The sequence below is a fragment of the Pseudoliparis swirei genome, chromosome 21 (assembly GCF_029220125.1).
Source record: "Pseudoliparis swirei isolate HS2019 ecotype Mariana Trench chromosome 21, NWPU_hadal_v1, whole genome shotgun sequence".
In the NCBI taxonomy this organism is placed as follows: Eukaryota; Metazoa; Chordata; class Actinopteri; order Perciformes; family Liparidae; genus Pseudoliparis; species Pseudoliparis swirei.
In genome coordinates, this window is record NC_079408.1 from 5,318,423 (window position 1) to 5,342,985 (window position 24,563).

Consider the following 24,563-nt stretch of genomic DNA (forward strand, 5'->3'; position numbering starts at 1 on the left):
CTTAAGGTTTAATGTTGTCAGGGAACTATAATTCAAACTCATTTGTAATGTTTTTACACATCTTAAATTGGCCAACGCCTGTTAATTTAGTATCAGCTGGAAAAATGCTCGGAAAAAAATGTAACGTGCAAATTAGCCTGAATAATTAATGACGGTGCCTCGTGTAGAAAAAGATGAAGTTGCATGAGAAAATAAAAACGGGCCACAGGTTTGATCTGGAAGAGAAGATTCATTCAGCACCAACAAAGCACAACGGCAATAAACACAAGGAAGTTTCAGTGTGCAACAACGCCTTTGTTAGAGGTCATTCAAAGAGCCCATTTTATGAACCAACAAATATCATACACTCAATTTCTTAAATGTGGAGCTTCACCTTGGCAACAAGGCAGAGAGAACACTGTGTTGAACAAGAGAGTGTGAAAACGGAGGTGGACGACGAGGAATCTTCTTCTTTTTATTCAGGATGGAGTAAAGCAATCTCGTCTGTGGCTCCTGCCGTTGCCCCCGGATACGGATGGAGTGAAAGCAAGAAGCTGCAGCTGCCTGGTTTCCATGGCAATGTGGATGCAGGACAAGCGAAGAGAACGGCAGAGAGAGAGATGGATTGAGCGGGAAAAAAAAGAGAGAATATAAGAGGGAACAAGCGAGAAGAGGCAGAACACACCAAGAGGGAGGAGAGAGAGAGAAAAGTAAAGAGAGGCGGTGAAGGGGGAGGAAGGACTCAATGAGAGGGAGACACTGTCGGGGGATTAAGGTCCGACATGGATCCCCAAGACTTTCCACTGGAGACCGCCACCCTCAGGGGGACCTGTTACACACACACACACACAGAGACAGACACACACACACGCACACACATAGACAGACACACAGACAGACACCCACACACACACGGAGTGAGAAAAGGGAAAGGGGTCAGTGTTTCGTTCATAATGACCTACATTGATTTATTTCCACTCACATAACTTGCCGAACAGAAGAGCAGCCATGTAAATACAAACAAGTTTTCTTTCGGCTTGTTTTCTGAATTTCAATAGACTGAATTCCACAATGTTGTGGGTTTTATGGGTACATTATCTACACAATACCAAGCGTGTGTTTAAGCAGTGTGCGTTACAACCAAGTGAAAGCAAAGACGACAAATAGGCCCTGTGCCCATTTGTCGGATCACGGTCCTGGCGTGACTGTATGCTCGTTACCGTGTACGTCTCATGCAGCCTGGGTGCCATGGCAACACAAACATCTTTGCATCCACGTTTGAACAAAGGTTGAACTACAACACCGCCGAATAACTTTCGGGTCTGGTTCATATTTACAAACCTTCAGATGGACTCCGAGATGGTCGATGTGCTGAAGGGACTCCATGGTGCTCCTCACCAGACCTGCAACATGTAGGTCCAAACATGTAGCAGCACGTATACCATAGCCATATGCATTGTGGGTAATGTAGGCACAGGTTTTGACAAACAAGACGAATGTGTGAAATAAATAATAAAGTCTATATCTCTCGTCCCGCTGCAACGATTTAGATCTTTAAAAAAAATTGCCATCATAAGTCAGACTTATTGTGTCAAGTGAATTTAGCAAAAGAAGTTTTAATGTCCAAAACAAATTTAAGTTTTCTATATACAGTATTCTTCACTGTTCAAGGTCTCATAGGCACAAAACATTAGAATAGTGACTAATAATGGAAGTTGCAAATTCACCTGCAAACTGCTCCACCTGGGAGTCCTCCACCTCGTACAGCAGCTCATCGTGGAGTTGTGCCACCAGCCTAGTTATGAAACAGGAAGGAGATGCACAACACGTCAACTACCGATACCCGATTCCTCTAACTCCCGCTGAAGCCTGGCATCTCCAGCAACATGCCACCATGAGAGCTTCAACTGAGTCTGTCTCGTACTTTGACAACACACACATTCAATTCAGGTATATTTTGTCTCCAAGTGTGTTTATTCTCACTAAAAGTATCAGTACGTATCAGCAGCAATCAGCTGGTACGTGCTTCGTCTGTTGCTCTTCATTACGATAGCACTCCAGGAGGGACCTCCGTGTGAAGATGAAGTGTGTACTCTGTTGCCGCGCTGAAGGAGACAGTGTGTGTGCAGTGAGCCGCTTCGGTCAGGAGCTTTGTAGTCGTACCTGGCGGAGAGCGAGCTGGAGGAGGAGACCAGGTTGAAGATTTTGATCATTGCCATCTTACAGAGGTCAGCAGCAGAACCTGCACACACACACACACACACACACACACAACATCACACACATGTCTGTTGTAGTCCAGAGGAAGAATGGTTGACTGATGATAATATACAGATATACAGTCACAGACGTGTCAGTCGTCTCACCTTGGACCACAAAGTTGACTGCCTGCCTCTCCGCCTGCATGCGGAGGCCCCAGTCGGGTGAGTTGATGTTCGGGAGGCTGCGTCGACGCCCCATGATGGAGAGAACATAACCTGAACGGAAGCAAGAATACAAGATGGACACAAATAAATGATCATCATTCTGAACACCGAGTGTGGTTCGATCGCGCTTCCAGTCAAGGTGGCATGTTGTAAATTAAAATGTCCTCACATAAAGTCGCTCTGCTTAGCGAATATTAGAGTGGTTTGAGAATACAAATTAGAGGGTGCTCATAAAATGTGACCTTTAGATTAATATTAAACTCCCTTTCCGCCCACGCTGGAATGTGGTGTTGTGTATTAAATAAAAAACGCAGTTATACTGAAATTATATTTGGGAACTTGCGTGTTGAGATGTTGCATTTTGCTGAACTCAAGAGACGTTTTCCATAGAAGCATTAATTCTGTTCCTTTACATTCATGCAGAAGCCAAATATAAGCTGAACTCAGAGGTGTCACAAGATAATCAACAGGTATATCTATTGTTCAGGTCAGAAAACCTCCGGAACCAGAACAACAACAAGATTCGGAGTAGTCGTCTCAAGACTGGATCAAGTTTTGGTCTCTGTGTTTTCTACTTTGACTTCTATTTTCTGAACCGCCTCACTGCGTCCAGTCGAGGCGAGTCATCCACCACGACACGAGAGAGGAGTAAAGCTTCAGAGAGACATTTGAAGAGAACAGGTCCATGAAAAGTCAATTCTCGATATGGGATGTTAGGTGTTTATGGTGACAGCAGGTTTACAATGACACAAGCGCACACCCACCCACACACAGCGGAGCAACACACACACACACACACACACACACGCTGTTATCCACTTGATTCACATACAAAAGCAAAGAGAAACACCATCACATTCCCAGTGCAGTCAAACACACACACATTGGGAGGCAACACAAGAATGTGCAGTGACGTGATACGCACATTATACACACACACACATTATCTAATGCAGGTATGCCACACACACACACACACGCATAAATGCGTAGGAAATGAGCGCACAACAGATAGTGAAAAAAAACTGTGAATTGACCCCGTGACCCATGTGTGACCTTTTCAGCAGGAATGTGACCTTTGTTCTGGGGCCCAATGACAGGTGTGTGAGGTCTACATCGACAGGTATGTGAATCCCTCTGGAATGTGTGTGTGTTTTTCAAACCCAATCGGCTGCTTTTGAAGTCGGTGACGCGGTGGTGTGAAGTTCAGTGCTTTTCAAGTTCAGGCGGCTTCGCAGCTTTTCCCCTGGAAACAGTGGCCCAACACGACGAGCATGACTGCAGTCAGGTTTTATTGGAGGAAAAATAGATTAAAGCTGCTTTCATGATACCAAAAGATCTTAAGATTTAAGTTTAACAGGCGATTTAATTTAGTCCGAATGGAACGCATAACAGCAGAACACAGTTCATTACATTGAACACTAGAATGGGCACTCGGTAGAGCGCATACCTTCACACATCACAAGATTGGGCATTGAATTATGAACATTTTGGCATTAGTTGCATGCTAATTGGATACAAATTGACCGCGCTATGGTAAAAAGAAGAGGTTGACCTTGTCATGACCTTGACATTGACCTTTGACCCGATCGATCGCAAAATCTAATCAAATGGTCCCCGGATAATAACCAATCATCCCACCAAATTTCATGCGATTCGGTTTAATACTTTTTGAGTTATGCGAATAACACGCATACAAATAAATAAATAAATAATTACACAGCGATCAAAACATTACCTTCCGCATTTTCAATGCGAAGGTAATGAATTAGTTTACTGTATGTAGTTTTTTATTTTAATATATGCTGACATTGTAAAAACATTTGAATTTGTATTGTCAAGTGGATTTTATCGATATCACCTTGGTTACTGAAAAGTCTGATGTACGTGTGGTAAAAACGGATTAACATTTTTTGTATATCGCAGCGCTCATTATGAATAATTAGTAGTAATTACTGGCAAACAGAACAGTAACTTAAGGTTGCTAGCGTAACATTTCATTGCTGTGTGTGTGGCGTTTGAATTGAGCTCGGCGCGTTATCCATGACGGAGCGTAATTGTCTAAACTGAAAATCCTTTTTTTATTTAATGACGCGCCGTTGCCAGCTCCACTGTGGGCAATAACAACCGCAGTGGAAACATCCGCATGAGTCTGTGCACGGACAACTTGCCGGTGCATTAAAGCCAGGATTTGTGAGTGTTAGCACAGCGGGGTGTTTGCCTATCTGTGCCGCTCTGAGCTTCCCCGTGTCTGCGGTGGCCTTTAGGGGACATGGCCCCTCTTCATCTCTGTGATTCCCCCCGTTGTTTAAAAAATAGTCAAATCCTCCTTCACTCCTGGTCGTTTAAAAAAAAAATCTCCGGCAGTCTTTACAAGTGAAGGAACAGCATTCATCCCGAGAGAGCGGCTTACCCGGAGTGGTTGATTTATCTCATTTTAATATCAAGGGCAGCAGCGAGTGTGGCTCATTCAGAAAAGTGCGGCCCTCAGAATAATCCTGTTTCTCTCCTTTCTTTATTTGTATTTTTCTTCCTCTCTTATATCTAGAGTCTCTCCTCTCTGCTTCTCTCTCTCTGCTATGACACCCACACAGTAGTCCTGACCTCACCTTCATGTTGCCCTTCATAATTCATTTCCAGCCAATATGACAGTCGCTGAGGCTGCACTGTTCAGCTCATCTCTGCTCGGCCGGCCAGCATCCAGCAGTTTTTATCAAAAATATTGCTTTATCGGGTACCAATCAACTAGAAACTCAGGGAGGTGCAGAGTGAACAAGAAGCCCAGGCACATATTAATCTCTGCTCCCCGAGTCCCTGTACTGCCGTTCTGTAGGTCTCCTCCCTGCGGCCACAGGTTACAGAGGAATATTTCATCTGTCAGCTACTGTAAAGTACTATATATAAATGTATATTTGTTTTGTTCTTCTAATATATATATATATATATGATTATATATATATATTCTTTTTTTTAAACATATTTGTATAATCCTTTATTTAATTAATTTCAGTTTATTATATATTAATATTTTTTACATTTAATTTAATATTTAATTTCTCTTGTGTATGTAAATAATATATAATAAAGAAAGTGTTAGATTGATAGACAGGAAGAAGGAAAGAAAGAGAGGAGGGACCGAAAAGAAAGAGAGAGAGAGAGAGAGAGACAGACAGACAAAAAGAGAGCGGGGCGAGCGGGGCAGATGAACCCCGGCACCGTCTCGGATGGGAGGATCACCATGGTGACAAGCTGAATTAAACCCGTGCGTGTGGCGCAACATCGCTTCCACTGTGATGTGTCGAAGCATTTTGGAGGAATGAGTCCATTACGCCGCTTCGATTAGGAAGCGGCCACCGGAGCAAAGGGAAGCCGGGGGGGGGGGGCGTGTCACCGGGGATGGGCCGCTGCGGGTGATGGAGCACCTGTCTGTGTGGAGGCTCAGTGTTTGTGACGAAGGTGTCCCAAAAACATTGAGTACAAAATAAGGTTATTTTGTAACCGTTATTATAGAAGACAAAACAACCACAGACCTAGTTGAACAGCATGAACTGGGAGAGGAGCGTCTCCTTCACACCGACCTCAGGAATACGACACGGCGACTGATTTTATTCGGGTGTAATTGGTTCATCCTTAAACTGTTGACTCTTTAAGTGCATTTTTTGGGATGGGAAAAAGCAGACACAGTACACAGACGGTAAAGTCAAGCAGATTAGATTTTAACAACAGACTGTATAAAATATGTCCGACCCTGGCCGTTCTCTTTTTGGCAGCGCTGACAGCCTAAGTCTTAACCCTCCTGTTACCTTAGGGTCAATTTGACCCCATTCAATGTTTACCCCTCCTGTTACCTTTATATTTACTCACATCTTTTACCCTCGGGGTCAATTTGACCCCAGCAATTAAAACCTCCAGAAAATTATTAGAATTAATATTGTTTTCCAAGTTTAAGTGTGAGGTACTTTATGTTTGTTTGTTGACTACCTAAATAGTCCTTTAAATATATAAAAAAGTTGATATTTCTTATATGTTTGACAGTGAAAAAGAGCCTGGTCAAATTGACCCTAAGGTAACAGGAGGGTTAAAAGATGAGCTGAGGTCGGTGAGCTAGCGGCCTGAGACGGCACACACCGTTAAGCAGCCCTTAATTAAGCAGGAACATTATTAAACGGGTGATTCAACCCGCTACAAGTGTCATGAATCAGGATATCAGCGAGAGACTAAAACTCAGTTTTTTCACCGGACTGTAAACGGTTTAATTTCTGCTGTAAAGTTCGGTATTTTGGAGCCTGCCTCAAGAGGCCCTTTGAAAAAATTTTGGCAAATAACTGTTGGCTTCATTTCTTGGAAACCGAAGGTCTTCACATAAACATTGGCCTCCAGGTTGAAGGTCGGAGGCTCTGACCTTCTCGCTCTCAATGTCGTCACTGGCCTCATGCACTGTGTGCTTATGAGGGTTAAAGTGCAGACTTTACACTATTCTGTGTGAGCTTGTTTCAGTCTCAGGTGTGCTGCGTTGGCAGCTAAGTCTGAATATATAAATGGAGTGTCCCGTCTGGACCATCAACCCTGTGCCCCCCCCCCCCCCCCGCTTAAGTATTGACCCGTGGCAGTTTGTCTCATTCCAGCCAATGCAAGCACGTCTTCCTCCTCCTCAGCCAAACACACACACACTATATTTCCCTGATCTTACCTTTGACCCTGACCCTAATCTACAATCCTATGAATATAGTGTCGTCTAGTGCATTCGTGGAAACAGCTCTTTCACAGTATTATGACACATTCTCCAATGTTTGTCTTCGTAGGAGCATGGCGACATAACGCTGAGGTCATGCTTCCTAGAGGAGACAACGTGCATGTGATTGGACTCAGACCTTGCTTGTGGCACTGCTGGATGGTCCTCTGGATGAAAGTCTGGACCTCTTTGTAGGTCTGCAGGAAGCTGTCCTGGAATCGGCTGGCCTGCTCAGCACTCACCCCGAGGATCCCGGACAGACGCTCACGACCTGCACAGAGCGGCGTATCAGTGACTCGTGTTCAACTGTGCTCGCCTCCATCATGGAGAGAAGTGACAAAGGGGACATTGATGCCAAGATTTCTACTACCTTCCTCAGAGAATTAGTGTTACTATATTAATAGTTGGCAGTTTCTCAAGGAGAAATTTCACATTTAGCAAAATACAAGTTTTGACACTTTCAGTGTGAATAGGAATTAAACAAATGTGATACAACATGTGAATTAGTCAGTTTAAGAGGTGGACTGGTTGCTCTTGGACAGAGCCAAGCTAGCTGTTTCCCTCCGTTTCCAGTCTTTGTGCTAAGCTAAGCTACTCTGCTGCTAACTGTATCTTTAAATGTATCATACAGATACGAGAGGCGTACATTTTCTCACGTATCGCTTCAAAGGAAAGTGATGAAGCACATTTCCTAAAATGTTGAACTGATATGATCTGTATTGTGCATGAACCCTCCAGACTCTGAGCTGACAAATGATCAACCACTGAGAGTAAATGGAGCAAAACTTCCTGAATCATGATAGCTGATTGAAGAGTGTGAAAAGAGACGAGGGGCGGGGCGAAGAGAAGAAAGTTGAAAGGGGGCAAGTGAACAGAGAACAACCAGAGGGTAAAAGAAATAAAGAAAAACAGTAGAGCGAAATGAAGGGTGAAAGAAATGGGAGACAGAAGAGGACAAGATAAAAGGAGGGCAGACAAGGATCAGAGCAAGGCTGCAAGAGCTGTATGTGTGTGTGTGTCTAAGAACTCAAAGCCTCAACGTGTGTGCATGTACTAGTTTTCCCGGGAAGTGTTAAAGGTGCAGAATGGACCTATAAAGGTGAGGAACAGATCGATAGAGGCGCTTAGACGGTGAGCTAATGGGTGCCACGGTTACTGTGTGTGTGTGTGTGTGCATGTGTTTGGTGAAGAGAAGCCGAGAGCCGGTGGGAGGTTTAGCAGAACAGTGGGAAATCAACCGAGAACACACGTATTCATAACATTTGACAACAACTATGAGCCTGTTGTTGGCTAATGAAACTAATTTGATGCTTTGTGAATAAATACAAATAAGCCAAATAAAGCTTCCCTCTAAATATCAACCGGCACGTCAGAATTGATAATCGGTCTTAGACTAAAATACTTGTTGTCTTCTCTACTATATAAAAGTACTATTACAGTGGATAGGATAAGTAGATAATGATGAAGTTGTTGTTTCTAAAGTCAGCCTCAGAGCAGAAGATGGAGACATCTGAATTAATCTGAGCCTGTCTGTGTGGCGGGAACACAGTCGCTGAAATAAGTCACCACAAAAAGCAACGTGGCTTGTTTTTGTTTGTGTTGGGCTACAAGCCACTGAGTATGACATGCATGTGCTTGAAGGGCCAGAGGACGAGAGAAGTCACCAGAGGTGTAAGAGAACATCGGCACGATAGAGTATCGCAATATAATCCTGTGTGATAATGCATCGATTCTCATCTGCAAATATTGTTGTGAGGTCACTTAAGTCCTTAGTCGTTGATCTGTTTACGATGATGTAATGAAAAGAACTTCAGTTGACCTCTATCGTCGAGCTCTTTTATTTCATTGCTCTTTGTTGTGCACCTGTTTCTCCTCTTTCCTCCGAATTTCTTCCCTCCGACGTCATCGCCTGGCCTTCGTGTTCGATGACCCATTTGTCTGTCTGTGTCTGTGTGTGTGTGCGCGTGTGTGTGTGTGCATGAGTCCATGGCTCTGCCCCTCCTCCCTGGCCTGATTATTGTCTCGCGAAGAAAGCTTCCATTTAGTATCTGGTATCCATGGCAACGCATCCTTCCACGAAGAGCTGTCTATGCTGATCAGGAGTTCCTTCAATTCCTCTTCTCACATCCCTCTGATGTCCTTCCCTGATGCAAACCACGAGTCGTACGGCCACTCCTGATTATTAAATAAAATCAAATACATTTTTTTCTTTCTTAAGTCTCGATATTTACATCAGAGAAAACAGTAATAATTGTAATAATATACCGTGTCTTGGTCACCATAAAGAGAAAACACTTGAAACTAGCAAATGCCCCCGCAGCAGAATGAGAGCTCTCATTTTAACATGGAGATGCGACATCTTAACAAATCACAACATAGAAGAGTACATTTATTTCCTGCTTAAATATTTAGAAGAAATGTCATGATGAGTTTTCAATATTGGCTACGTGGTGGCAGTATACCAGAAAGAGTTCATAATTGATAACCAGGACTATCTATTTAACTGTATACCACAAATACAGCCCACGTATAGTACTGTAATGTTTATATCCTGATCATAGTCGTACGTGAATCCTCTGAGTGAGTCGACTGTGGTCGTTTGGGGCTTCTCCCTGTCCTTCAATTTGCCTAAAACATGTGAAATACAATCAAACACAGACAATAACATAGTTCTGGGAGCTGTGTGACGATAGAACACAACATTACAGCAGCATTAATTGCCCACTGCTCATTAAATGATTTCCTGACTAGCTGGCCCAGATATATCTTCCACATGTCCACTGGCTCGAGCCATGTGTGTGCATACAGTGTGTGTGAGTGCGGTGCATGCGTGTGAAACATAAATGGGTCACAAGTGACACAGAGACGTATCTTTATGGGCCACACGGGCATAATAAACATTCATCTTCCTCTCCCTGTTATTCTATTTTTATCTTCCCCCTCTCCTCCAGCGTCTACACCCGTCGCTCTGCGCCCCGTGGAATCAGGAGCGAGATCCGACGCACGAAAGAAATGCTGAACAAGCAGAAATCACTGGGCGGAAAAAAACTCAACCGTAAAAATCGTAAAATCACATCCGTGATTTAATCGTCACATACAAGTCAATACATGGAATTTGACCCGTGCAAGTAATCCACCCTCAGCTGCTTTAGGAGCAGTGTGCTGAATTTGGGGCTGAGTGTCTTGCTCAAGGGCACTTTGCCATGCGGAAGGCAGGAGCCGGTAATCAAACTGCGGTGTTTGTTTTATCTGTGAGTGATCTGCTCTGCCAATACATTTACCCTCTTCACTCCATGAAGCTTTTGTAAATCTGAACCAGGTGCTAAATGACACTTGGACCCATTGCGTTGTCATTTTTAAACAATACAGGTAAATTGTCCATTTGACTGATGAATATCTTTGTCTCCATGGTGATAAGTCCCTTATAATATTCCTGTGTGTGCGCTGGCACTCACCTGCCCCGTACACCACAGAGTAGACGATGCGTTTGGCGTGTTCCCGATCCTCTGAAGTCACCTCGCCTTCACTCACCCCCTTCCTGAGTGGCAAAGACGAACATATTGAGAGAGGCAATACAAAATAATACGCAACAAACATATAAACATACAGTCTTAATATTTCATAGTGGGTAACAAAGTGGAGTAGAGGTACAAACATGTTCAAAATCCACTTGGACAACGAATTGATGGAACAATACAAAATGAAGGCGTTTAAAGGGAAACATGCATTTAAAGTCCCTGGATGATAAAGTTTTTAAATGTTCATATATTCGATTATAATCTTTAATTAAGACAAAATAGCGTGGAAACAGTTCAAATGGAAGTATGATGAATGTTAATGTGCAGGTGCGATACAAGTCTTGTGTCGGTGTTGATCCCCGATGATTTCTGTCTGACGGGACAAAGAGACGGTAGAAGTACACAGCAGGGAGGTCGGAGGAGATATCGAGTTTAAAAGTACATGAAGTACGCTGAGCAACTCCAGAAAAGAACAGAGACGTGGGTAGAGGAACGAGGCCGGGATGGGCAGCCAGAGACGGTTATGTGATGCGACTCGTAGACGGCCGTAGTCGTGGGGATCAGACGGGGTGTGATGACGCTACGTCTGCAAAGTGGCATTTCTCGAGGGGCTGACTGGGAGCTGCCAGTAAAGATCAGTGTTGAGAAAGTGCCTGGAGAGATTCCACTCAGCATGTGGTTGATGGCTATCCATACTTGATATTCACTTCCCCCTGCTGGAAAGGCATTCGTCTCCTGGAGACTTATTTAAATGCCTGCTGTATTAATGTGCTCGGGTCCACCAACGATGGAAGGTTTGGAATCTCATGCTACAAAAGCTTAATATGGGCCAGTCAGACAGCCGAGAGGACGAGTCTATATTGTTGAATGTTCTTTTGGTGCTTTTAGGTCGCATAATAGATGTTATTTTAAGGTGTGAAAAAAAAAAAAGGGTTACTTTCAATCAAAATTAATCTGAATGATATGCAGCGCAACGGGGAATACAGTTTGAAGACGGCAGAATGCCTCTGGCAACACAGATCATGAATAAAAAGCGTTTGACATGTTTGACACCAACCCCCCTCATAGTCGGGGGGTTGGTGTTTTTTCTCGCCTTCTTCCCTCATGTTATGCTGTAATCTTTCATCCACCCTTTCTTGTAATTTTTTTGCTTTTTTTTGTACCCAACGGCAAAATAAATATATCAATCAATCAATCAAAATCAAAATCTATAGAAGTGGTTCCAACCAGATTAACGAATGGGTCTTTGGCATCACTGGTGGAGAAGCAATGGGAGTCGATTAACATAAAAAAGGAATATGGGAGAGGGGAGAGAACTTGTGAGAGGAGTGCAGAGAGGGCAAGAAGAAGACCAAAAGCATTTGAACAAAAAGGCAGAGAGGAAAAAAGGAAGGCGAGAAATGGGAGACTATCAAAGAGAGCAACAGAAGGTCCGGAAGAAGAGAGTAAATCGCGGTGATCCCCGGCAGAGCTGCAGCGACACCGGTTAATTTGTTGAAAGGTGAAAGAGAAATAAGGAAAGAGGCACAATGTGACGCCTCAGAGGAGCTGTTCAAATGCCCCGCGTGACCAGGTAATCTGTTTAACCGGCCGCCCTCTGCCACACGCTGGACTGAGATGGATGAAAGGAGTGAAGGTACAACACTGCGACACACAGGCAGCATCAGAAGGAGGCAGAGCTGTGTTCAAACACCAACACACACACACACACACACACAGGCAGCCAGAGAGAAGGGGAAGAACACACACTCACAGAAATACCTCTGTAAGAAACAAGGCGACCAGCCCAGGGGTGTTCTGCCCGTGGAAAGAAGAAAGCGGCTGAGGCAGTTGGCATGGTAGTCATGGCAACGCGATCATTAGCATTTGAAGTGAAGGAGCCAGCAGTCGGGGGTGTGGGGTGTGGTGCGGGGGCGGGGAGAGATACTGGGGGAGTGAGAGGGAAAGAAAAACCCCGTGGAGCATCAACACTCACCTTGGCAAAGGAGATCGGGGAGTGTAGTGTGTGCATGTGTGTGCGTGTGTGTGTGTGTGTGTGTGCGTGTGTGTGTGTGCGTGTGTGAGAGACCTACCACTGAGAGGCCAACATGGTAAAGACGTCCACCTGTGGGTTGATGAAAATGCGGAGCAGCTCAGGGTCAGAGGAAAGGTGAGCAAGCAGACGGAGCTCCACCTGGCAGAAGTCTGACACGCACACACAAGTACACACACAAACACCTTAATGACACAAAGCTCTCATGTCACATCCAAACTCACCTCAACACTGGCATTCAAGCAAAGCCGGTGAGTTGCTTTCTTGGGAATGAGATAAAACAACAGAGTGAAGCTCCCTGTTCCGCCCTGTTTCCCATCTTTGTGCTCAGGTTTCATATTTACCAGAAAAACATGAGAATTGTTTCCATCTTCTCATCAAGTAGAGCACGAGCCAAAATGTCAAACCACGTAAGAATATAGAGATATGCAACACCAAATTATCTTCAATAATTATGATATCAATATTAAATATTCAAATCCGTTCCAGCAAGATATGCCTTGAATGCATTGGCTGAAGCAGACACACACTGTAGGTACACTATGATACTCTGGACTGTATGTACAGTATTTGTCAGTCATTGCATGTGTCACATATTATGTGTGGAGTCGGGAAAAAAACATCCAAGTGAACCGTTGAACATTCAGAACTCTGTATTTTTAAACACTCACACATTGAGAGCGTAAACACTATAATTAATCTGACGTTTTCTGTGCTGAAGCGCTGCTACTACAATGTTGTCGCTGTTCCTCAACCGGCTTTCTTCACTTGATTTAGTGACTTCCAACATTTTGAATAACCCACAGAGGTGTGAAATGAAGTAGTTGCATTCGGTTGTAAGCAATACGCGAAGGAGGGGAGAGCAACAGCAACTAGTGACAGGAAGAGCAAATGAGGAAGAAAGAAAACTGAAAATCTGCACTAAAACAAACAGAGTTGAATTCTTTAAAATAAATACAATTGCGATCCGTCATGAAAAGACCAACGAATGATGGGAGCGTGATAGTTTTTGATAATTACTCCTCTCGTAATTCAAAGCTGTCGTATTATATAACTTTCAGGTCAGTAAAGTTGCAGGACGTCTAAAAAGGCCTCTGAAGAAATTCTCTACGAATTTTTCCAAGGCGCGTACACGAGGAGAGAGACGACCGGACGCCGCGTCTCGCCTGACTGCGCTCTACAATACAGCTGCGCCTAGATGCACTCGAACAGACGACTCTGTAAACACGAATATGGGCCGACACTCACACACCTGTCCGTGGCAGCTGACGGTGTGTGAGGGCGACACGTCCTGCACTGACAGCTCGACAGCTCTCTGGTCAGCTTGGCAGATCTAAAGTGAAACACACCTCTCAAGACGTCGTCACACACACACACACACACTTGTATCCACACTCACAAAGAAGCGACTGCAGTACTATTCTATTACTCCCGGTTCACCGGGACGCATCTCTTCCTCTGCTCGGCGTCTTCTGAATCCAATTAAACCCGGCCAAACGCGGGGGAGAGCAGCCTGGAGATGGACTGCGGGGAAATGAAGAGATTCCTCTGTCTGTGAGGATGAAGCAACCAGCTGTAAGAGGTTTCTTCTCATGTGGGGAAGGGAGAGGATGGTGGGCTGAATCGGACATTTTACAGAGTTCAGGTCAGATCATCCAGACCCGCGGAAAAGAGGAAGGAAATGCTTGTTCGGTTCACAGTGGAGGTTAAAACCAACACCGGCTAATGTTAAACCAGGTCGGCTATAGACCGAAGAGGGAAGAGATAAAAGGGACGGGAAGAGGGAGAAACTCTGGCGGGATGGGGTGAGAAAAGGAAGTGGAGGGCTGATGATGAGGAAGAGCAATGGGGTAAAATAAATGTCTTTTTTTTGGGGTTGTGATGAGGTGAGGAAGCGGGTTTCTAAAGATATCCTCCCATCAATGTTTTATGAGCCAGATCACATTCCCTCCAAGCGTAGCTTCAGAAACATATTGCTGACCAGGGTGTGTGTGTGTGTGTGTGTGTGTGTGTGTGTGAGAAACAGTGTCTGTTCTCTGTGTGACTAAAATAGAAAGGAAGAGAGGAAGAAAAAAAGTGCTTTTGAAACAGTGTATTCATATGAGACTACTCATAGTCATAAGGCGTGATCTTGAGAGTGTGTGTGTGTGTGTGTGTGTGTGTATTTGTCTGTGTGTGTGTGTGTGCATGCTTCAAGGCCATCTTCTAAGGGAAATAAACCACACCAACAAAACCAGGCACAATCAAGAGTATTGATCCATTCAGGAATAACTGTGACCTTCAGTAACTTCAGATTGACCCTTAACACGGACGCTGGACCACGTCAGATCAATTAGTATTAGTGGTGAATTAACTAAAAACCCGATATTGGTTTACGCTTGCATTAATGAAAATTAAATCAATGGCAATTTTAATTACAATGTGAAGAGCTTACAGCACTTTGACTGCTGATTGCAATCAAAATGCAAAATACACAACGTTTAATGAATCCCTTTGGGCCTCTTATGATGGGTATATCTCATTATTATTTATTAACAAAGTGAGCAATACCGTAATTAAAATAACAGACACTTATCTGTAATTAGTAGTAGCATGGGTAGAGTTTATCAAAAACAGCTGCTACTTAGTCCTGTAGTTCTTTGGATGGCGTACCGAGACACTGAGGGGACTGAGCCGAGCCTCGTGCATTTTTAATGCAACCGCCCCCACACACACACACACACACAGCCCTCACATGCATAACCATACTGCACTGAAGGCGCATAAGACTGACGAACTGTACACATGGAACAATAAATGCCTCCTGGGGGCTGTGCTGGGTCTAGAGAGGCTTCCAGGAAGGATTTAGGTTAAACTGAGTTGTGAGCGTGAGGCCGACCATGAGAGATGAATTCTGAATGTTCTGAATAACCGAAACGCAGGAGAACGAGAGGAGGTCCAGAGACAGCGGTTAGTCTCAGCTGCTGCACCGTTGCTTGAGAAACAACTACCTCTTTTCAATATTTTTCTACATTTTGCTTTGATTCATTTATTCTGGTACAAAATGAACTCTTTAAAATGACATTAACATTATGACACCCTGTCAGACGCACACCTCATCTGTGTGTTTGAAATGCTTCGTCTTGTAGCACTTTGACTGTTCATAATAATAATAATAAATCTGTTATTAGTCCCACAGTGGAGAAATTAATCTCTGCATTTGACCCATCTTTATTAACTAAGGAGCAGGGGGCTGCTGGGGGTTCAGTGTCTTGCTCAAGGACACGTCGACATGCGACTATAGGGAGAGCGGGCGTTGAACCGGCTACCTTGTGGTTTCCCCCATGAGCTACCAGGCAATATATTGCCATACAAACCTATATGTTGCATCATCATGTGTGCTCTCTTTCTATTGGTCGATGATGGACTAGGGGATGAAAAATAAATAAATTGAAAAGCTGAACAAAAACAGTGAATTTGGCTTTTTTTCTTTTTGGCTAGACTGTTTCCTTCTTTCAGCTCCAGCCCCCACACGAAGCACACATATAATAAAATAATAAATATATAATAAAACACACACACACACACACAGGTTGCTTGATGAGAGGTAGGCTGTTTAAAAAGCACAATAAAGAGTCGCCTGTTTTATCGGAGTAAAAACTACGTGGCTGTTTTACCAAAGCCAGGATTTGGATTCCTTTGAGGGTCAGATTGGTAAACACAAAACACACAAGACAAAATCGCACACGCACACGCACACGATGCTTTCAGAGACAGGAAGGGAAGATCGATAATAACTTTTGACGTGCCTCTTGGTTTAACTTTTTTGAGGGTCACCGAAAAGTGAAAAGTAATAGTTGTTGAAACGCAACTACACGCAGCAGTTGTTCCAGTTTGGGAAGGACATCGGACGACAGGAAGGGCGTGACTTGACGATAGCTCCCTAGGAGGGGTTGTTTCTATGGCAACCTGGCCTGAGCACATGTGTGGGCCTGCGTTTGTGAATCCCTGCCGTGTTGTGTGTATATTTGGGATCTGGGCTCTAATCCTGCTGCTGTCCTCCTGCTGACCCGGGTTTATCTGCCTGGTTCTGTCAGAGCAGGACCGTCCAGGGCCAGCAGACACCCGACACGGTCCCAGCTCTCCCCTCAGTCTGCACAACATGGACCCACGGTACACCCTGAAGTGACCTCATGAGGTCAGTGGACAATCTTCAAATGGACCACTCTTAGAGATACGGGACCCAGCACAATTAATCAATATGGCCCACTGCAGTTTTCAAATTTGCATGCGGCAGAATAACTGTTAAAAATACCATCTCAAATTAAAAAAACATCATCTTACACAGATTTCGTGGACACTACACACTTGAGAGACGCAGCAGATCAGTGATTTTAGATCTATCTAAAAGAGAGATCTGAAAATTAATATATTTAAAAATCTGCTAGGAGAAATTCAGGCTATCTGAGCGTCATTACTTCGTATCAGAGTGACAGGAAGAAACAAATATGATGCTCTATGGAAGCGCTACGACGATTCAACGTGATTTATTATCTCACCTGCAGAGAGAAAAGTCCATCCATCATGAGGGATGAACATCGCCCGAGGATGAACAGTCACCACCTCCTCCTCCTTTCCTGTGGGGACCAAACACAACCTCAGCAAACCATCCCTCACCTCGCAGAAGGGAACCGTGAGGAGCAATAAAGAGCGCTAACGCTGACGTTTGACTTAATGAGGAGTTAAGTTATGAAGCCACAATGCCCCATTTAGAGGCAAATCAGAATCCAATCAGGGTCGGTCTATCGCTGCATGAGGAGACGACTTCAGAGCAGGAGAACGCCTTCGTGCCGACCGGAGGCGTTTTCACACAAACATGCTGACACTGAAAATGTGGCCTCACACACACACACACACTTAGTAGTTGTGATGAGGGCCTCACCTCTCACCTCAAGACACCAAGTGATAACTAATACAGGAGAGAGGAGGAGGAGGAGGGAATAAGGGATGAAGAGAGAAGATTTGATGACAAGGAGCTTTGGGAATCTGAGGGATTGTATAAAATATAAATATAGCCTCTGTGAAGTCGCCCATAGGTTTTACGATGGACGGCCGTGATGCTCAAAGTGGGTGGATCCAGCCGCCGCTATCTTGGCAGTGATGACACAGCCTCTCTCTAAAAATGGACAAAGATGGATGACGCTGCAGAGCAGACAGGTATCAACAAGCGCCCAGCTACGGAACGCATCCGTCACTTTGAGCAGCCACGACATTAACTTTGAGCCTTAATATAATTTAAAATGGTGAGTTCAATACACCACAGCACAGTTGTCATGAACGGGTAAGTTAGCTATCGAGGCCAAAATCTGGCGTATTTGTGCATTCAACATGGTGGTCTATGGAGATGAACTCAAGCTGCCTGTTGAGAAGCTGCAGTTTTTGGCATTTAAACATTCGCCGAATTTGTCCGCACCGGAAGTTGATGCTCGGTAAGGAGCAGAAGTGCTGATGTTAGCTCCTGTGGATCAAGGGATAGAAATAGAGCGATAAGGCTGAGTGTAGCACCACCTGGCTGTGACTGACAGCAATGTGGCCGTGGCCCAGATGGATGGACTACTTTTGATATTTTATTCATTCCCAAAAGAAGAAAATATATATATATTTTGTCCTGTGTATGGCACACACTGCCAGCGAGCTCATCTAGTACGCCTGGAGCAGACGCGTATTAAACTGGAGCCCGACAGCGGAAAAGCACGACAAGGCATTCCTCATGAGAGGCTGATCATTTGTCAAGTGGGCTCAGTGCGGCGACACAAACCCATGACATCATCGTTGGATGGACCACAGGTATGGATACAATCTGAATCAATCAAGATGTATTTCTACTGCAAAAAAAAAAAAAGTCTCTTTCAGATAACAAAGAATGTAGGGAGGGGAAATAGGCAATATGTGAACACTTTATTCTGAAAGACGAAGGTGGACAAAACGACGGCTGACGAGAACGGAGAAGAAACAATGGGAACATTATCATATTTAAGATTGACAAATTGATGCTGGAGTCCATATGGATAATGTTCTCCCAAAGATATCTTGGAGAAAATGTTCTTCTCATGAAAGTCAACAGAGGTTCTGCTCTTCCGGTTTGGTGCTTGATGACACATACGGATCAAAGAACAGCTGTTCATTGTTTCTGTATCAGGCTGTACGCTATAGAACGGCTCATTTTCTCAATGAATCCTGGGACTTTAGTTAATTCATCATCCAGCGTCTCGTCAAACTTACATGAGCTGATACCAGGAGACGAGATCAACAACTTCCGGTTCTATTTCAAACACATTATGTCCCTCTAAATCTCTTTAATCCATCTTTTAAGTGTCATTTTCACATCTACAATTCTTGTGTGACGTTTCCTTATTTGCTCTTGCATAACCAGGCCGAGGACGCCAAATGTAAAATGAGTCATGACGTCAAATGTAACTGATGTTCCGACTACACGCGGATTACTGTGCAAAAAAACCCAAAGGTGAAACGGCTGCAAGTGAAATAAACAATATAAAAGAAGCCACGTCAGAGATCAGACTAACTGAAGTATGGTGGATTCCCTTTTCGTGACTGCAGACTTATCAGTCATAAAGCCTCTTTACCAGCTCGGTGCTCATCAGTTTGTGTATGCTCCGAGAGATGTCTCCATCGCCCACACACACACACATCACGACATTTATCACTGCCTCATTCTCCACGACGCGTGGGAGGTGTGTGTGTGATAATGAGTGTGTGTGTGTGCACTTTACCTTGGACGTACTGCTTCTTGGTGATTTGAAGCGGCTGTCTCGGCAACGCCTGGAAGTTCTAGTTGGGGAGAAAGCACATTTTGTAAGCCTGTACAACGAGGAGTCGTAGACTGTTGCTCCGGAACATCATCACTGTATAGAAGTGGGCCTTCCTAATGTCACGTAGGGTCTCGTACGGATACATTATTCCCTCCTAAATAAACTAATATAGCTCCATATATGGTGGAAAGGTCAGCTGTATTTATGTGCTCGCAACATGCTCCTTTGAGGCTCTGATGAAGAGACAGAAAAGGGCATGTCGACGACACACTGATGCTTCCTGGGCTCCTGGCTCACCCCGCTTCGACCAATTTGAGTAATCTAAGACGTTGCTTATATAGACACATGCAATGAACACGTATGCAGTATGTTTCTGCTTGAAGGAGGAACAACAGGAAAGGTGATAAGGACACAAACACTTTAAGAGAGGGAGGACAAAATGGTTCACTCTCAGCGGTTCCATCCTAATCCCTTTTAATTCCATGCCTACTTAACAACTCAAGGTGTGTGTGTATGTATGTGTGTGTGTGTGTGTGTGTATAAGGATGTTAAAGGTCACCATCAAGGACATCCAGGATACATTAATGACCGTGTACATGCAAAAGAACACAAGTACCACACACACATTGTATTAGTTAACTTTGAGAAGGGGGCAGGCAAAGAAAAGGACAAAGGAGCACACACACATTTTGCGTCATGATGTTTGAGTTGACCCTTCAGTGGGTGATCCAGAGAGAGAGAACAGCTCTTTGCTTTCACCTCTCATTCATTATTCACCAGAGGGAGGGAGGGGAGGATGAAAAGGCAGGACTGCAGTGGCAGGGTGTGAACATCAGGGACCAGACACACACACACACACAAATACACACATGCACTATTAAGTTACTACAGTACATGAGATGCGTGTTTGGGGCAGAATGAAAGAGAAGAGATGTGTGTGTGTTGCCCTGTGATGTGACAGGTGATTCAGTGTCGGAAGCGAACGCTCAGCTTCCCCATCATGCACAGTGTTGCAGTGACGACAGCATAAATCCACACACACACACACACACACACACACACACACACACACACACACACACACACACACACACACACACACACACACACACACACACACACACACACACACACACACACACACACACACACACACACACACACACACACACCAGAATGTCAGCATATTAGCTACTCATTAAAACCTCTTCCTTCATCTCACACACAGGATTACATCACACACAATAACAACAAACTCGCACACAGTGCATTCCAGAAGAGACACACAAAGAAAAAGATTCAACAGACTCCTTCAGGATCTGCTCTGACTTTTTGGTTCAAGTTGCGTCACACTTTTTATAATTTAGACCCTTTCTCAGTGATAAAGTTTTGTTGAGAAGACCAACACGCAGAACTGTTTTAGGACCCCAGACAACAAATTGAGTTGCCTGGCCTCTAATTACCACTAACAGCTTCTGTTGATCCTTGTTATGTTTGCGTGAGGGTTGCTCTGTGTTTTGATATGCAATCAAAACCTCCAGATGCTCTCAAAGAGAAAGTCAGAAAGTCGCCGTGTGTAAGGAGAGATGGGAGGAATGGAAAAGACAAATGCAATCAAAGAGATGAAAAGGCAGGAAAAAAGAAAGAGAGAGTTCAAGAGACAGGAGAAAAAAGAGAAGCAGGAAGAGACTCAAAGAATTAAATAGCAGCGATGTAGACGGCATGGCAGCTTGAGAGAGAGCGGAGATGAAAGAGAAAATGTAAAACATGAACTAGTCTGGGTCGGCTTGCTCTGTTCACTGCTGACTGCACAGTTTAAAACACACACACACACACACACAGTCCCCAGCACTGATCAATATACATAAAACCTCAGTGTACACACACACCAATGCCGAATACACAGCATAAACACTGCTAATAATCAATAATGTACCTTTAATTACACAGACTTTGAAGTGACATAAGCACGTTGACGTCATCTGTATACACCAAAGATAGAAAGTAGTATTAGTGACCAGCAGTGTACCTACACACCAATGAAAGGTGACTCGGTGATCTATTAACACGGCACTTCAAGTGATGACATCATCTACCAGACTACATCGATCACGGCGTCTTATATAACCAGAGCATGTTAGTTTGCACGTCAACAACAACATCAGCTGTGATCCCGTGATTGTCAACAACTAGCAGACTCCTGGTGGTTCCTTTAACCGACACACACAGCCACCCACAACTGGCGAAGGAGTTCAAACACGACAGGGAAACACAGGCATCAAACACAGACGACAAGAGAGCACTGCACTGGGTGTGCGTGTGCACAGACACACACTCACAAACGGGCCCAAACACACACACGTGAGCACGGGACGGGCTCCATTAAATGGCGGCTGGTTTTGCTCCTCTCCTCATGACGTCGACGTGTGTGAATCATAGAGACACAAATGCTTGTGTTGCCTGCTGTTGCACACATACAAATAAAACACACACACACACACACACACACAATACTTGAAAATATGCCCGAGCCTCTCCAGGGCTCGTTGACTCGGAGCGGGCCACTTATTCATGCGTGTGCTTATTTTCCGAGCCGTCTTTCCACGGCTGATTCTGTGAGCGGCGTCGCTCCTTCTTCCACACCACGGCCTGGCGTTTGTATTCTTTAATGACAAATAATCTGTGTCTTAATCTGGGCTCACAATGGCCTGATAGTGAACCTGCGGTGGGTCTGTACGGACCCCACAGTGACACTAGTGAGCACAGTTGACCTCTGGATCTTTGAGACGGGGGCTTGGTTAAGGCTGCTTCATTTGCAGGTCAAGAAACTGTTAATCGAAGGCTCAATTAAAGAGCAGGTTATTCTACCCCATGAGATTAAATGAGTCATAATGAGCAGCTGGTTGAGCAGCATTAATTACGGTCTACCGGGCTGATTCTGTTGATATTCTTCCCTCTGACCAGCAGAGTGGCACCAATCAGGTCCGTAACTGAATAATAGATGCAAGCAGTAAGTATATGTTGGTATTATTCTGACAGGGCATTATAACTCAGCCAATTATATAGTTTCACACTGTCACATTAGTGCATCTGGCTCTGACTACACACATATTGGAACTGCAAATTGAATGAAAGGCACACTGCAAAATTCCCAGCGCCCCGATAAACATAAATGTGGCCCGTCGAGAGAGGAGCGCCGCCTTGAGAAGCAGATGGCGACGACTGACTCGCTGCGCTCGCTGCACACGGGGAATTTAATCACCCTGCTCCAGTTTAATGACTCGTCGTGAAACACACGCACACACACACACACACACACACACACACACACACACACACACACACACACACACACACACACACACACACACACACGCACACACGCACACACACACACACACACACACACGCACACACACACACACACACACACAGGTCTGTGTGCACACTCCCGACGCAAACTCTGTGAAATAATCTCAATTCATTCTGCAACTACAAACAAACACACGTTAATCTGTTCAGCATGGAGGGAGGGAGAGAGAGAGAGAGAGAGAGAGAGCACATGGCTACAAAAGCCAACGCTGTTTACCCACGTTATTATAAACCCAGGTTACCGTCCAGTATTCAAACCAAATGGATTAACATGAAATATGAATTGCACATGAAAAGACTGAAATTTATGAGCTGAAATATCAGCTTCCTTCTCTCCATCTACAGCATTTTCTATCTCTTTTTTGTTCTTTTGGTCTGTGTTTTCTTCCCTTCTCTACATGATGCTTTATTTCAGCCTGTACTTTTTCTGTTTCCCTCACATACACAGGCCCTCACTTTTAGACCCTTAATAGTGTCGCAGTGCAACCAAAGAGGACACAGAAAGATTGAACTTCCTCTTGTCCGTCCGTCCCTCCCTCTCTCCCTCCCTCCATCCCTCGCCTTCCTCCTGACTGTTTGTATATCCGCAGCTTTAAACTCAGCCCCAGTTTACAGCTGCTTTAATCCAGGCACCTCTTTGTTGCTGCAGTTTGGCTTCACCTCAATTCAACCCACACCAGAAGAAAGCTAAAACCCTCTGCAGCACTCCTTATTTGAATATGTGTGTATGTGTGTGAACAAATCCCCCCCCAAATCCCAAACTATTGCGCAGCTTTCCCCCCTTTTAAAGCAGTAGGATACGACATGCGAGTGAGTCAGCACATTCCACTCCACATTATGATGGGACTAATGAGTGAACTTAACGTGGATGCGAGAACGGTAATAAAGCAAAAAAGACAAGAGGGAGCGGACTCGGCTCACGAAGGGTGGAATGATCCCCGGCTCTGATTAATCAAGCAGCAGAGTTTGTCTCCAAGCTGTCACAGCCTGAACTGAACTTTTAAATGAAGAATATAATCATAATATCTTCCTCTGTGGATCACTTTGTTCATTTTTTTTTTTTTTTACCATTCTCTACATTAGATTGCTGTCAAACTGGTTGGATCCATTACTTAAGTTTGAGCAAATTAATCAATCAGAAATAATCAGAAATGTGCTTTTTTAACATACAAAAGTCTGACCTTTATTTTTATAAACTCTTCCTTGGTACAGTAAAAATGTTTTAATTTTAGCATAATTTAAGCTAAATCTCAGGAACGATCTATAAAGATACCAAATCAGTTCATTGTTTACTTTTATTTGTTAGTGTATTTGATTTGTCGACATTTTATTTTGAAAAACGGATGTTTTTTCACGTGGTTCTTTCCGCTAACTTTGGAAACCCGGATGTTGTGTCACGTGAATCCTTCCGCTAACTTTATCAAAACCCTCGTGCGCTCCCGGTCTAATGCATGTACCGTGAACATCAGTCTATAGGGGCACAGACATTATTTGTCGGCTGAGTTGACCGCGGAGATCCGAGTGTCGGCTGAGTTGACCGCATTTCAGCGGGACAGGGACGCCGCTCGGTGCGTGAGGATTCCCTCTGCGGCCCTCGCCGGGCGCATTTTCTCCGTTGCGATGCGCCGCCATTGAAACGTCTCTGAGAGTTCTCGCAGATGTTATGTCATCTGATCAGCCGTTTTGAGAACGCCG

At 44.4% G+C, this 24,563-nt stretch overlaps 1 protein-coding gene across 1 annotated transcript in view; it reads right to left on the reverse strand.

Moving 5' to 3' along the window:
* Positions 1–292: 292 nt before the first annotated feature.
* Positions 293–24,563, reverse strand: part of poln (polymerase (DNA directed) nu) — a 38,994-nt gene continuing 14,723 nt past the window's right edge. Inside the window, exons 13-22 of the mRNA XM_056443275.1 lie at positions 19,458–19,515; positions 17,226–17,303; positions 12,728–12,839; positions 10,593–10,675; positions 7,277–7,408; positions 2,346–2,456; positions 2,143–2,221; positions 1,707–1,774; positions 1,321–1,382; positions 293–808 (exon numbers count right to left, since the gene is read on the reverse strand). Of these exons, the coding sequence (XP_056299250.1) occupies positions 722–808; positions 1,321–1,382; positions 1,707–1,774; positions 2,143–2,221; positions 2,346–2,456; positions 7,277–7,408; positions 10,593–10,675; positions 12,728–12,839; positions 17,226–17,303; positions 19,458–19,515 (870 nt within the window). The 3' untranslated portion in view covers positions 293–721. The remainder of the gene's footprint in view (positions 809–1,320; positions 1,383–1,706; positions 1,775–2,142; positions 2,222–2,345; positions 2,457–7,276; positions 7,409–10,592; positions 10,676–12,727; positions 12,840–17,225; positions 17,304–19,457; positions 19,516–24,563) is intronic.